The sequence below is a fragment of the Salmo salar genome, chromosome ssa12 (genome assembly GCF_905237065.1).
Source record: "Salmo salar chromosome ssa12, Ssal_v3.1, whole genome shotgun sequence".
Lineage (NCBI taxonomy): Eukaryota > Metazoa > Chordata > Actinopteri > Salmoniformes > Salmonidae > Salmo > Salmo salar.
The window spans coordinates 77,330,328-77,345,942 of NC_059453.1; the positions used below are offsets into that span (position 1 = coordinate 77,330,328).

The 15,615-nt window shown below is 43.8% G+C and overlaps 1 protein-coding gene across 2 annotated transcripts in view; it reads right to left on the minus strand.

The window, feature by feature from the left end:
* Positions 1 to 15,615, minus strand: part of dnah1 (dynein, axonemal, heavy chain 1) — a 57,651-nt gene that overhangs the window by 23,276 nt on the left and 18,760 nt on the right. Inside the window, exons 29-50 of one of the 2 annotated variants that reach the window (XM_014133372.2) lie at positions 15,398 to 15,586; positions 13,436 to 13,541; positions 13,173 to 13,286; positions 12,907 to 13,056; positions 11,311 to 11,397; positions 11,035 to 11,221; positions 10,779 to 10,870; positions 10,510 to 10,664; positions 10,174 to 10,351; positions 9,881 to 10,075; positions 9,616 to 9,735; positions 6,908 to 7,171; positions 6,684 to 6,824; positions 6,387 to 6,547; positions 6,116 to 6,273; positions 5,852 to 6,025; positions 5,667 to 5,696; positions 3,801 to 3,979; positions 3,476 to 3,706; positions 2,793 to 2,989; positions 2,571 to 2,706; positions 2,282 to 2,490 (exon numbers count right to left, since the gene is read on the minus strand). In XM_014133372.2, the coding sequence (XP_013988847.1) occupies positions 2,282 to 2,490; positions 2,571 to 2,706; positions 2,793 to 2,989; positions 3,476 to 3,706; positions 3,801 to 3,979; positions 5,667 to 5,696; positions 5,852 to 6,025; positions 6,116 to 6,273; positions 6,387 to 6,547; positions 6,684 to 6,824; positions 6,908 to 7,171; positions 9,616 to 9,735; positions 9,881 to 10,075; positions 10,174 to 10,351; positions 10,510 to 10,664; positions 10,779 to 10,870; positions 11,035 to 11,221; positions 11,311 to 11,397; positions 12,907 to 13,056; positions 13,173 to 13,286; positions 13,436 to 13,541; positions 15,398 to 15,586 (3,453 nt within the window). The remainder of the gene's footprint in view (positions 1 to 2,281; positions 2,491 to 2,570; positions 2,707 to 2,792; positions 2,990 to 3,475; positions 3,707 to 3,800; positions 3,980 to 5,666; positions 5,697 to 5,851; positions 6,026 to 6,115; positions 6,274 to 6,386; positions 6,548 to 6,683; positions 6,825 to 6,907; positions 7,172 to 9,615; positions 9,736 to 9,880; positions 10,076 to 10,173; positions 10,352 to 10,509; positions 10,665 to 10,778; positions 10,871 to 11,034; positions 11,222 to 11,310; positions 11,398 to 12,906; positions 13,057 to 13,172; positions 13,287 to 13,435; positions 13,542 to 15,397; positions 15,587 to 15,615) is intronic. The other variant, XM_045691785.1, reaches the window with a different exon arrangement.

Genomic DNA, 15,615 nt, shown 5'->3' on the forward strand with positions numbered 1-15,615 from the left:
GTTTCATCATAGTGCTTGATGGTTTTTATGGCTGCACTTGAAGAAACTTTCAAAGTTCTTGAAATGTTGAAGTCTAAAGTAATGAGGACTGTCGTTTCTCTTTGCATATTTGAGCAGTTCTTGTGTACCACCCTTGCCTTGTCACAACACAACTGATTGGCTCAAACGCATAAAGAAATTCCACAAATTAACTTTTAGAAAAGCACACCTGTTAATTGAAATGCATTCCAGAACCTGGTTGAGAGAATGCCAAGAGTGTGCAAAGCTTTCATCAAGGCAAAGGGTGGCTACTTTGAAGAATCTCAAACATAAAATATATTTTGATTTATTTAACACTTTTTTGGTTACTACATGATTCCATATGTGTTATTTCATAGTTTTGATGTCTTCACTATTAATCTACAATGTAGAAAATAGTAAAAATAAAGAAAAACCCCAGACTGAGTAGGTGTGTCCAAACTTTTGACTGGTACTGTACATGAAGGCGGGGATTAGGAGAAAGTGACCGGTAGAAGGATTAATAATAGTAAACAGTATGGCAGCAGCAAAAGTGGTGGGTGGGTGGGTGTGTGCATGGTGGTGAGTGTGTGAGGGAGTGTGTGCGCAACAGTGACAGTGTAGGCGTGATAGGCAGATATACGGTGCAGTCGGAAAGTATTCAGACCCCTTGACTTTTTCCACATTTTGTTACATTACAGCCTTATTCTAAAATTGATCAAATAAAATACAATTCCGCATCAATCTACACACAAAACCCCATAATGACAAAGCAAAAACAGGTTTTTAGAAATGTTTGCAAATGTATAAAAAAATAAAAAAACGGAAATACCTTATTTACATAAGTATTCAGACCCTTTGTTATGAGACTCGAAATTGAGCTCAGGTGCATCCTGTTTCCATTAATCATCCTTGAGATGTTTCTACAACTTGATTGGAGTCCACCTGTGGGAAATTCAATTGATTGGACATGATTTGGAAAGGCACACACCTGTCTATATAAGGTCCCACAGTTGACAGTGCATGTCAGAGCAAAAACCAAGCCATGAGGTTGAAGGAATTGTCAGTAGAGCTCCGAGACAGGATTGTGTCGAGGAACAGATCTGGGGAAGGGTACCAAAGCATTAATGCAGCATTGATGGTCCCCAAGAACACAGTGGCCTCCATCATTCTTAAATGGAAGAAGTTTGGAACCACCAAGACTCTTCCTAGAGCTGGCCGCCCAGCCAAACTGAGCAATCGGTGTAGAAGGTCCTTGGTCAGGGAGGTGACCAAGAATCCAATGGTAACTCTGACAGAGCTCCAGAGTTCCTCTGTGGAGATGGGATAACCTTCCAGAAAGATAACAATCTCTGCAGCACTCCATCAATCAGGCATTCATGGTAGAGTGACCAGGGGGATGCCACTCCTCAGTAGTAGGCACGACAGCCCGCTTGCAGTTTGCCAAGAGGCACCTAAAGGACTCTGACCATGAGAAACAAGATTCTCTGATCTGATGAAACCAAGATGGAACTATTTGGCCTGAATGCCAAACGTCACGTCTGGAAGAAACCTGGCCACATCCGTACGGTGAAGCAAGGTGGTGGCAGCATCATGCTGTGGGGATGTTTTTCAGCGGCAGGGACTGGGAGACTGGTCAGGATCAAGGGAAAGATGAACGAAGCAAAGAACAGAGAGATCCTCAATAGAAATCTGCTCCAGAGCGCACAGGACCTCAGACTGGGGCGAGGGTTCACCTTCCCACAGGACAATAACCCTAAGCACACAGCCACGACAACGCAGGAGTGACTTCGGGACAAGTCTATGAATGTCCTTGAGTGGCCCAGCCAGGGCCCGGACTTGAACCCAATCGAACATCTCAGGAGAAACGTGAAAATAGCTGTGAAGCTGCACTCCCCATCCAACCTGACAGAGCTTGAGAGGATCTGCAGACAAGAATGGGAAGAACTCCCCAAATACAGGTGCCAAGACAGTAGCGTTATACTCAAGAAGACTCAAGGCTGTAATCGCTGCCAAAGGTGCTTCAACAATGTACTGAGTAAAGGGTTTGAATACTTATGTAAATGAGATATTTTTTTTTCTATTTGTAAGAAATTAGCACAAATTTCCATTTTGGGGGGGGGTTTGTCATTACATGGTATTGTGTGTAGATTGATGAGGGAAAAATTAAATGTAATTAATTTTAGAATAAGGCTGTAATGTAACAAAATGTGGAAAAAGTCGACGGTTCTGAATACTTTCCGAATGCACTGTACATGTAAGGGTACGGTGCCATGACACTGACCTCATGCAGAGCACAGTGTGGATGTTACTGCGGACTCTTTTTATGTAGGCAGCCATGAGGTTGGCTTTGGTGGGCTGCTGGCCTAGGTCCTGCACCACAGGCTTCATGGCGGTCAGGATGCGCTCCTGCTCGTCCACCGCATAGAGGTTGGGGACGTCACCAGAGTTCAGGATGTTATTCACATCCTCCAAGAACGACTCGCTCTTGATCTGAGGTCAAACACACAGGGTTAGAGGACATGTCGATAACTGGGTATGTGTAAGTGCTGACACTGTGAAAAAGTCCTCACCTGTGTGTCTACAAACAGAAAGGTGATCTGTACATTCTGCAGGCCAGCCTTCAGCATGATGCTCTTGAGGTCTTCCCTCCACTCTGTGTGGCCGTAGTTCTTAGCGAGCTCAATCTGGAAACACTCATAGTCTGACCTGAGATGTAAAACAACATATTAACACCATATTATCACAGTAACATACTTTCAGATGTTTAATAAAATAGAAGGTATGAGCCTCACATGTGCGTGGCCAGCTTGGTGAGTGACTGGCGCCCGCTGCCCCCGACCCCCAGGAGCAGGGCGTTTCCCAGGGGCTGGCGTAGGATGCGGCTGATGCGGCACACATGCTGGATGGCATCCATGAAGAGCACCAGCTTCATCTTGGTGGTGCTGATCTGGTTGTAGTCGTCCATGTACTCCTCCATGACTCTGGCCAGCTGTGGGAGTTACAAGACAGTATTGGGATGAAAAACACCCATAAATCTCACTACTATCCTAATAGTGTCACCAAACGTTTTTGTGGAAGTCTTTTAAAGGGCAATACCGCCACTTTTCAACTTCATATTCATCATTTCCCATACCAAACCAGTGTCTACATATGTGAAAACAGCGTGATTCTATGATCTGTGGTTAAAAAGATAAGAAGAAAGGTCCTAAAAAAAGAGTGATTTTCAAAAAGTAGAACGAGTTTCTAGTCCAAGAGAGGGTATTTTCTTGCTCCCCACGTCACCGCAAATCTCAGTGTTTGAAAATCACTGTTTTTAAAATGCTTTAACTTTTGATGAAGCCATCGGGTAGAACTTTGTAACTTTATATTTTTGTAGAAATGTGTTGTTTGTTGGCACTGGTATTGTTCTGAAGATAATGAAAACAAGGTTGAAAAGTGGTGGAGTTGGCCTTTAAGTTTAGCAGTGAAGTCTCACCTTCTCCTTGTCCTCAATGAGCTGGTAGGCTTTGTTGTCAGCTCCGGGGATCATGAAGTCTCCAAACAGGACCGGCTGGCAGGGCACAGCATCCTCAAAGCTGCAGCCAAACTCCTCAATGCGGGCCTGTAGGAGCTTATCAAACCAGTCCCGGTCCTCAGCACTCACCAGCCGGTCCTGGAACACCCGGCAGCTTTCATGGTACCACAACTGCAGCAAGTGCATCTTGTCCTGAGAATCAAAACAAGCAGCACATCCTCCGTTTGAAGACCCTTTCAGGGTTTCTATACTGTATGATCTCCTGTTTGAGCCGTCAGTCATTTACCTCTATCTTGGTAGCCTCTGCCATCAAGATGCCCTGGAAGACCTTGGAAAGGTCCCTAAGGTTGAATGTGTAGTGGGATTTGGCTGGTGTGGGAAGGAGCTGGGAAGTGATGGTGGCGTAGACACGGATAGTGGCGTCCACTAGAGGCCCGTTCAGAGGCTGGATCTCTGGAACAGGTCCTGAGGGAAGAGAGGGGTATGGGAGATGGGTTGGATATAAAATTAGCAAAGACATATAGAGAACTTTCCTTTTTGTGTGTGTAAAAGACCAGTAGCAATTTAATACTTTAGAATTTCATCAACATCTACTCTTATTAATAATCTACATAAATTACTAAACTCAGCAAAAAAAGAAACGTCCTCTCACTGTCAACTGCGTTCATTTTCAGCAAACTTAACATGTGTAAATATTTGTATGAACATCACAAGATTCAACAACTTAGACATAAACTGAACAAGTTCCACAGACATGTAACTAACAGAAATTGAATAATGTGTCCCTGAACAAAGGGGGGGTCAAAATCAAAAGTAACAGTCAGTATCTGGTGTGGCCACCAGCTGCATTAAGTACTGCAGTGCATCTCCTCGTGGACTGCACTAGATTTGCCGGTTCTTGCTGTGAGATGTTACCCCACTCTTCCACCAAGGCACCTGCAAGTTCCCAGACATTTCTTGGGGCAATGGCCCTAGCCCTCACCCTCCGATCCAACAGGTCTCAGACGTGCTCAATGGGATTGAGATCCGGGCTCTTTGCTGGCCATGGCAGAACACTGACATTCCTGTATTGCAGGAAATCACACACAGAACGAGCAGTATGGCTGGTGGCATTGTCATGCTGGAGGGTCATGTCAGGATGAGCCTGCAGAAGGATACCACATGAGGGAGGAGGATGTCTTCCCTGTAATGCACAACGTTGAGATTGCCTGCAATGACAATAAGCTCAGTCCGATGATGCTGTGACAGACTGCCCCAGACCATGATGGACCCTCCATCTCCAAATCGACCCTGCTCCAGAGTACAGGCCTCGGTGTAACGCTCATTCCTTAGACGATAAAGGCGAATCCGACAATCACCCCTGCTGAGACAAAACCGCGACTCGTCAGTGAAGAGCACTTTTTGCCAGTCCTGTCTGGTCCAGAGACGGTGGGTTTGTGCCCATAGGCGACGTTGTTGCCAGTGATGTCTGGTGAGGAACAGCCTTACAACAGGCCTACAAGCCCTCAAGCCAGCCTCTCTCAGCCTATTGCGGACAGTCTGAGCACTGATGGAGGGATTGTGCATTCCTGGTTTAACTCGGGCAATTGTTGCTGCCATCCTGTACCTGTCCCACAGGTGTGATGTTCAGATGTACCGATCCTGTGCAGGTGTTGTTACACGTGGTCTGCCACTTAGGCGTCTCACATTGCTATTTATTGCCCTGGCCACATCTGTATTCCTCATGCTTCCTTGCAGCATGCCTAAGACACGTTCACGCAGATGAGCAGGGACCCTGGGCATCTTTCTTTTGGTGTTTTTCAGAGTCAGTAGAAAGGTCTCTTTACTGTCATATGTTTTCTTACCTGTGGCCTTAATTGCCTACCGTCTGTAAGCTGTTAGTGTCTTAACAACCGTTCCACAGGTGCATGTTTATACATTTTTTATGGTTCATTGAATAAGCATGGGAAACAGTGTTTAAAGCCTTTGCAATGAAGATCTGTGAAGTTATTTGGATTTTTACGAATTATCTTTGAAAGACAGGGTCCTGAAAAGGGGACGTTTCTTTTTTGCTGAGTTTAAAATAATGATACATGGTAACACATTTCTAGAGCGTCAGTCTTCTCTTTCTCTCTCTCTTTCTTCTGTCTCTCTGTCTCCCTCTCTGACTTACTCCCTGGTTCCTTTTTACTTATATTTCCATCTGTAAGAAAGCAAAAAATATATTAGAAAGGATTGCAGCAACTTAACAAACTACCTCCTCAATGTGACTGGTGCCTCAACGATACCTAGCCTCCCTCAACCCTTCACCAAAATGAACATCAGTTGGATACATTTTTGGCAGTCAGGCCGTCTCACCCATCCAGTTGCCCAGGATAGTAGAGAAGATCTTCTTCTTGCTGGCGTCCTCCATCTCAGTGAAGGAGAGGAAGTTAAAGTGGCGTGTAAAACGCTGGGTGATGGGGTTCCTGCCCCCTCCTGGGGGTCCCATAGCGCACGCAAAGTTGATGTCTACCAGGTGTTTAAAAGTGCCTGCAGGACAAAGCAGAGTTCAATGTGGTGGCTTTCACAGAGCCATGGGAGCTGGACGTGCAGACTCAGCTTTGGAGGAAAGGTCCTCACCTATCTGCTTCCTGTCATACCAGCCTCCATGGTCCATCCACTGGCGGAGAAGCTCGATGGGGGGCTGGGCCCCGTAGGTCTCCAGAATGGGCATGTTCAGGTCATCAATGAAGAAGATAAAATACTTCCCCAGGGGAGGCCCAAACACACCCTTACGCCTGACAAATACATGCTTTGGTTAGAGAGGTCAGTATTTAAAGGAATGAGGCTGGCTTTAGACATTACAGCACAGATCATACAGTACAAAGAGAGATGTTGGTAAAAGGCTTACCTTTTGTCCAGTTTGCTATCAATATAATCCTGTGTCTGGTTGGCTGAGGTGCGAGCAGAGAACATAAGGAAGTGTGTAATGTACTCAGCAGGCATGTTCTTCAGCAGCTTGTCAGACATGGTCAGGGTCTTTCCTGTGCCGGTCGGTCCAATGCACAGCACCTGGTCAACACAGAGCCTCTGACTAAGAACAACTCTACTCACAGAAAGACTCCTCCATTACACTCACAAAAGCTTTCACCAGGAATGATACACTGATAATACACTATTTATGAGTGCCTGATTGGGCGGCACTTACAGGCTTCTTGTTTGAAAGCAGCATATCCATCAGGAAGGAAATGCGGACTGTGTCTGGTGTGGGTACGATGATATCAGAGTAGCTGGTCTCTGGCGTGATGACCACATTCTGGGCAGATTTCATCCAACTGACCCAGTGCACCTACACAACAGGATGTATGTCACTTGTATGGCCCTTTATTTTTCTAAAGATATTTCCAGAATGTTTGCTTTTCAAATGCTCACCTTCCTCCCTCTGTCCTCCTCCTCTTCGTCTCCCATGTTGCTGATTCCTGCATCATCAAGCTGGAAGTCATACACCAGGCCTTCCTCTGGAAAACACAACTCAACCTTCTCCTCTGCCATCTTGGCCCTGAGCCAAGCACTGAAACGCTGGCAGCTGGGGGCATCCCCTGTGGCTCCCACACTCCACACCAGAGAGAAGATGAACCAGGGCTCAATCAGCTCCTTCAACCGGTCCAGCTTCTCCTGCAGAAGAGGCCTCTCCCCCTGGCCAAACACACAGTACATATGACAGATGTGGTGGCTAATTTCTGCATTACCAAATGAGGAGAGTTACAAACACACCAGTCTGAGTTAAACTACATATTTAATAATTAAGATACTTTTGCAAAAGTACTTTGACCTTCAATAATGCACTCTCTCGAATGAACCAGGAAGGTCACTATACAACAATACAAAGAGCTTTTTATACCCATGAATCCACCCCTTCAAAGTATATTGATGAACCACAAATCTTAGGAACAGTTCACAAAGGTTAAGTTTTGTATGAAAAGATATCTATAAAACACAGCAGACAGCAACTGCTATCTCAACAGTGTTCATTATATAGACCGGTGTCTGGTCTCCCTAGAACCGTCCCTCCCTGGTACGGTATAGAACAGAACTATTAGCTCATGTCCTCTGGAATGCTTTTTAGGCGTTCTTATCAAAATACACCATAAATCTCCTCTGTCAGTGCTATCTCATAGAGGTCCATCCTCAGTAAGACACCTCTTGTTCCCACTCCTGGACAAGCTCACTGAGGGGAGTGACTTGCGCGCAGACATTGTGGAGACTATTAATTGGTTCCCCATTAACCTGTTAGGGCTAGGGGGCAGTATTTGCACGGCTGGATAAAAAAAATGTACCCGATTTAATCTGGTTACTAATCCTACCCAGTAACTAGAATATGCATATACTTATTATATATGGATAGAAAACACTCTAAAGTTTCTAAAACTGTTTGAATGGTGTCTGTGAGTATAACAGAACTCATTTGGCAGGCAAAACCCTGAGACATTTTCTGATAGGAAGTGGATACCTGATGTGTTGTATTACCTTTAAACCTATGCCATTGAAAAACACAGGGGCTGAGGAATATTTTGGCACTTCCTATTGCTTCCACTAGATGTCACCAGCCTTTACAAAGTGTTTTGAGTCTTCTGGAGGGAGATCTGACCGAACAAGAGCCATGGAACGATGATGGCCCATTAGACACCTGGCGCGCGAGTTCATGTTGGGTACCCTCGTTCCAATACGTTATAAAAGAGTATGCATTCGTCCACCTTGAATATTATTCATGTTCTGGTTAAAAAAGGCCCTAATGATTTATGCTATACAACGTTTGACATGTTTGAACGAACGTAAATATATTTTTTCCCCTCGTTCATGAAGTGAAGTCCGGCGGGCTTAGATCATGTGCTAACAAGACGGAGATTTTTGGACATAAATGATGAGCTTTTTTGAACAAAACTACATTCGTTATGTACCTATGATACCTGGAAGTGACATCTGATGAAGAGAATCAAAGGTAATGGATTATTTACATAGTATTTTCGATTTTAGATCTCCCCAACATGACGACTAGTCTGTATCGCAACGCGTATTTTTCTGGGCGCAGTGCTCAGATTATTGCAAAGTGTGATTTCCCAGTAAGGTTATTTTTAAATCTGGCAAGTTGATTGCGTTCAAGAGATGTAAATCTATAATTCTTTAAATGACAATATAATATTTTACCAATGTTTTCTAATTTTAATTATTTAATTTGTGATGCTGACTTGACTGCCGGTTATTGGAGGGAAACGATTTCCTCAACATCAATGCCATAGTAAAACGCTGTTTTTGGATATAAATATGAACTTGATAGAACTAAAAATGCATGCATTGTCTAACATAATGTCCTAGGAGTGTCATCTGATGGAGATTGTAAAAGGTTAGTGCATCATTTTAGCTGGTTTTATGGTTTTGGTGACCCTGTCTTTGAATTGACAAAACATTACACACAACTCTTGTAAATGTACTGTCCTAACATACTCTAAATTTATGCTTTCGCCGTAAAACCTTTTTGAAATCGTAAAACGTGGTTAGATTAAGGAGATGTTTATCTTTCAAAGGGTGTAAAATAGTTGTATGTTTGAAAAATTTGAATTTTGACATTTATTTGGTTTCAAATTTGCCGCTCTTGAAATGCACCTGCTGTTGATGGAGTGCACCACGGGGGGGACGCTAGCGTCCCACCTAGCCCATAGAGGTTAATCACGCCATCCCTTCACATGGTTTAAGAATAGGTAAAGACATTCACATATGAAGACAATGTTTCATTCAGTCCTCCTCTCTTGCAGATATTCTGCATAGCAACAGGGACATGTAAAAAACAAGTCTGACCTCTCCCCTCTCTGGGCCCCAAGTGACTGAGCCCCAGCTAAGGGAAACGTGCAACTGAAAGACGCCAGAGTCCAAAGGACACTTTCTAATGACAAGTATCTCACATAAGCATATTATACTAATAAAACATCTTAATTATCTATGTTACCCAACTAATTCATCCACCACACAGACTAGTCATCAAGAGATGAACATCTCCGTCACCTCAGCAGATCACTCATCCGTTTTGTCTCCTGATGGTGGGTAGATTGTGTGGGTGTTTGTGGCATGGAGCGGTGTTCACTGACCTCTCGATGGATGAAAGGTTGGAAGAAACAGTCCAGCAGTTTGAGCAGACTGCATGTGAGGTTGCTGTCCATGGAGAAGATGACCTCTTTCACAGACTTCCTTACAAACGTGATAGAATCCTAGAGACACACAGACTCAATTTCCCCTGAGGCCCAACAGAACAAGGCCTGACACAGCCAGACACTCACAACAAGTAACTTATGATACAGTTGTAAAGTGGAATAAACATTAGTAAAATGCCTGTTGAGCGGCCGTCTGTGTTACCTGGAGAAACCTGATGAAGAGGGAATTGAGCTGGTCTGTGTAGGGCCTCAGGGGTTCGGGGACCGTCCTCAGCCAGCACTCAGTGAAGGGCGCAAGGCCCAGGATGCTAGGCTCCAGGTACACCATCCCACAACGAGACACTGTGGCTGGGGACGCCACCGCCAGGTCCTGCACCTCAAACATCATCGTCTGCACCTGGAGGAGGATACACACATGTACTCTGAATGTGCATAACTAGTATGGAACAAAATGAGAGAGGGAAAGCTGACAGAAGAGATGTAAAGGTTTCTCACATCTGTGAGTTTGATGATCTCTCCAGAGCTCAGGCAGAGTTTTTTATTGTCATCCAGCACAGTGTTCATGTTCTCGATCCACACAGCGTCCACTGGCCCGTCAAACATGTACCACTTCTTCTCCTCGTCCATGGAGGACGACCCCCCACGGATCAGAGAGGACAGGATACCATCCGACCTGAATGGAGACACACAGAGGGAGAAGAAGCATGAGTGTGTGTGCATGGATGTGTGAGAGTGTTCAGGATATTCAATATGCTATCTACTGTATATGTGTTTGCAAATCTACAGATGGTATGCGATGGTCTGTTATGTGCACATGGAGCAATTACTCACCATTCATGTGTCAACAGGTCAAACTCCCCATAGAGCTGTCCCATGGTAATGGACTTGGGGTTGAGGACATAGGTCTGTACAGCCTCATAAACACCACCACTCACAGAGACCTGGCCCTGCAGAGCCGTCATCGCTGTCCCTAGGATCTCATAACACTGACACACAAACCAAGCCAATGGCAATATATTACATTCATTTGTAATACCAGAATCATCTTCAAATACATATCATGTGCTGCTGGTAAAGATAGGTTTTTGGGGAATGCAGACCTTGGTTTTTCCGGAGCCGGACGGTCCCACCAACATCAGTCCATGCCTCACAACAGTAGTCTCATACAACTGAATACACTTGGTAATGTATCCTGCATTTACACATGGGAAATTAATCCATGTAAAAAAATATATATTATTTCCCTCCTAACTTATACCTATATTCTAGTCTCAATAGCACAGTATCACTAATAAGCAGATATAATGTAGGTTAGACAGTACAAAAACAAGCTGTGTGTCCCCATAGAGTACGAACCATCCACATCCTTGAGGTTCTTCTTGGCACAGACGTTGCGAATTGACTTCTCCAGGATGCCGTAGTCGATGGGCTCCTCCCGTATCTTGGGGAAGAGATCGGACACAATGCCGTTGAAAAGCTTGAGGTCATCTTGGAGGAACTTGGGGACGTTGACGTCTCGTATGGCCCGTAGACAGATCAGTTCCTGGAAGTTAGAGGTGGGAGACGGGCTGATTACGTCAGGTTATTGATAGCCTGGTCAGTGTATTTAGGCATATAAAGTGTTGTTCTAACCTCATTCATATCTTGATTCTCCCTCTTCAAGTTTCCAGCAGCAGAGATCACAGTCTTTACAGCTCTCATACCAAAGTCATAGTGATCCTGCAAACATATACATCAGTCAAACTTTATTGTGGAGAAATTACAAGATTATGTTAATAATACTGTTATTGCATCAAATGGTTGTTTTATGCAACAAAATAGGGTTCTTAAAACTGAGGGTTTTAACTTTGAGTGAAGCAACTCATGTATTATGGATTGATTGGTGACTGGAGAGGGTGAAACTGATCCTAATCTATTTGATTTATATCCATTACCAAATTACATTTTTGATGACAATGATAATACTCAGGAACTATAGCAGGTATGGTGTTCATGGCACATAGAGACCATAGGAGTTGCCTTATAAGTAGTGGAATCATGATGCTTGCCCTGGGTCATATTCATTAGGCACCAATGGAATAAATGTCCCTTAAACCAGGAGTCACTTCCTGGATTTATCCAACAAGATATGCACATTTTTGGTTTTTGGAGATGGAAATAGTTATTTCCACTATGCTGACCAATGGGAGTATGCTCAGTATCAACAAGATGATTTGTTTCATACTGATGAAAAATGTACTCTGATTAGATTGCTGATAATTTCTTAACAATATTTTAATGTTTATATCATTCCCAATGAAGGACATATTATGTTAAGTTAAAAGGCACAATGAACCAACAGTTGGTCATTTACAATGGTAGTATACTAGTGCAAGGAAGTTTTTTTTCTTCCTATAAGTTTGAGATAAGTGGTTTGATGCCTTATTTGTTTTCTACATGTGAATTAATGTTTTAAACTTTGTAATTTTCTATTAGGTTGAGAAAAATCTCAAAATGGGGTATTATCGTGGAGAAATTACATGATTATGTTAATAATACGTTATTGCATCAAATGGTTGTTTTATACAACAAAATAGGGTTCTTAGAACTCTATTGTGTCTGTGTGAACTGAGACGAGCTTCTGAGATTTAACTCTAACAACTGATTTATGATGGTCTTGTCCTCTCTCGGAGCCCGCATTCCATAGAATGAGTTGGTGTTTATGTGCTGGGAGGCACCAGGGTGGAGATGGCTCCGGTATGAATAATGATGAGAGGAACTTTGTTTTGGGGGTCAGACCCTGGTTTCTACACAATGAGAACAGATTTGTATGAAAGATACTAATAATTTACAGCAGACTATATCTGCTGTAAATTATTAGTATCTTTCATACAAATCCAAACCTTGTGACCCATTCCATACATCTGTTGTTTGTCATGAACATTCCGGGCATGTACTTTGCTATAAAATGCTGTGGCTCAAATCCGCTCGTTGGGCTGTCAACGAATCACCTACGGGTGGGTCGTCGACCAGCTTCATTATTGCAATAATTGATTGATGTTATTAATACATTTTGAATAAAGTAATATCCTGATTGATGACTGACCTTGTCTCGACTCATTATTGATTATAATTTCCACAAATACTTTCACGAAGAAATAGAGCACTGGATATAAAGCTTGACCCTCAATAATGCATTCTGCGGGTATGGGTACTGGGGCAAAGATTCTATGTAGACTAGGCTACCACCTGGGAGCTGAGCTGCTCGGAGGACAGTTTGAAGGTGGTGGTGATCTTCTTGGAGAGGACTTTAGCATCGCTGAAGCCAAAGGAGTAGAGAGAGATCTCAGCGATCATAGCATAATCAGGGACCATCATAGCAACAGGACGGAACAGAGCCTTAAGACAAACAGATATAAATATAATGTGTTACAGTCACACATCAGTGCTTCGTTTTACAATACCCTGCCAGGGATGTGAACTTTTAAATGTTTTGGGCAATTTTATGTAGCTACCTTTAGGTTATCTGGTAGTTCAGTGCGGCCGGCGTAACCAGGGTTCATGGTGATGAAAACAGCACAAGACGCAACAAGAGGGATCTCTTGCCCCTCAAACACAAATCGCTCCGCCTGAGAGACACAAACACAAACGCACGCACGCACGCACGCACGCACGCACGCACGCACAGACATACAAATCTGTAATATTTTCATGTGTGTATGCACTTTTGACTGTGTACATGTTGTCTATGACTGTGTTTGTGTATGTTTTTGTTCACCCTCTGATGCTGGGCCTTATTGATGGTGGCGATTTGTTGGGCTACCACTGACAGCACCTCCACATCAATGCGGTTAAACTCATCAAAACATGCCCAGGCTCCAGAACTACAGGAGATACAGTAGATCACAGTAGCCCCACAAAACAATTTAAATACATTCAACAGGATATACAGTGCATTTGGAAAGAATACAGACCCCTTCCTTTTTTCCACATTTTGTTCCGTTACAGCTTTATTCTAAAATGGATTGTATTTTTTCTTCATCAATCAACACACAATAACCCATAATGACAAAGCATAAACAGGTTTTTAGACATTTTTACAAATGTATTAAAAATCAAAAACAGAAAGCTTATTTATATAAGTATTCAGACCCTTTGCTATGAGACTCGAAAGTGAGCTCAGGTGCATCCTGTTTCCATTGATCCATCCTTGAGATGTTTCTACAAATTGATTGGAGTCCACCTGTGGTAAATTCAATTGATTGGACATGATTTGGAAAGGCACACACCTCTACAGTTGACAGGGCATGTCAGAGCAAAAACCAAACCATGAGGTCAAAGGAATTGTCAGTAGAGCTCCAAGACAGGATTGTGTCGAGGCACAGATCTGGGGAAGGGTACCAAAACATTTCTACAGCATTGAAGGTCCCCAAGAACACAGTGGCCTCCATCATTCAATTTGTTTTCTAAACTATAGTTTTTTCCTCTTTTGTTATTTTTCTATTATTATTATTATTATTATTATTTTACCCCCTTTTCTCCCCAATTTGTAGTTAAAGTCGGCCCCTCCCATCGCTGAATCTCCCGTACAGACTTGGGAGAACATGGATCTGTAGCGATTCCTCTAGCACTGCGATGCAGTGCCTTAGACCGCTGCGCCACTTGAGAGGCCTCCATCATTCTTAAATGAAAGAAGTTTGGAACCACCAAGACTCTTCCTAGAGCTGGCCGCCCAGCCAAACTGAGCAATCAGGGGAGAGGGGCCTTGGTCGGGGAGGTGAACAAGAACCCGATGGTCACTAACAGAGCTCCAGAGTTCCTCTGTGGAGATGGGATATCCTTCCAGAAGGATAACAATCTCTGCAGCACTCCATCAATCAGGCCTTCATGGTAGAGTGGCCAGATGGATGCCACTCCTCAATAGTAGGCACGACAGTCCGCTTGCAGTTTGCCAAGAGGCACCTAAAGGACTCTGACCATGAGAAACAAGATTCTCTGATCTGATGAAACCAAGATGGAACTCTTTGGCCTGAATGCCAAACGTCACGTCTGGAATAAACCTGGCCACATCCGTACGGTGAAGCAAGGTGGTGGCAGCATTATGCTGTGGGGATGTTTTTCAGCAGCAGGGACTGGGAGACTGGTCAGGATCAAGGGAAAGATGAACGAAGCAAAGAACAGAGAGATCCTCAATAGAAATCTGCTCCAGAGCGCACAGGACCTCAGACTGGGGCGAAGGTTCACCTTCCCACAGGACAATAACCCTAAGCACACAGCCACGACAACGCAGGAGTGACTTCGGGACAAGTCTATGAATGTCCTTGAGTGGCCCAGCCAGGGCCCGGACTTGAACCCAATCGAACATCTCAGGAGAAACGTGAAAATAGCTGTGAAGCTGCACTCCCCATCCAACCTGACAGAGCTTGAGAGGATCTGCAGACAAGAATGGGAAAAACTCCCCAAATACAGGTGCCAAGACGGTAGCGTTATACCCAAGAATACTCGAGGCTGTAATCGCAACAATGTACTGAGTAAAGGGTCTGAATATTTATGGTATTGTAATATTTCAGTGTTTTATTTTTAATAAATGTGCTAAAAATTGCTTTGTCATTATGGGGTCTTGTGTGTAGATTGATGAGGAAAAAATACAATTTAATTAATTTTAGAATAAGGCTTGTGTTATTTTGTAGCACATACAATTTATATTTTTACCAGTTTGGTGTTTTATATAAGGACTAACCTGGCCAGTCCCTTGAGGAACTTGCCCATGGCGATGAAGTCCAGCTGATCCGAGCAGTTGAAGACTACAGTCTGGATAGCCAGGGCTTTCCCCAAGTCTTTAGTGGTCTCTGTTTTCCCTGTTCCTGCTGGACCCGCAGGGGCCCCTCCGAACTTCAGGTGCAGTGCCCCTGTCAGGGTCAGGTAACACCTGAGAGGGGGAGGGAGAGAGGGGTGAGA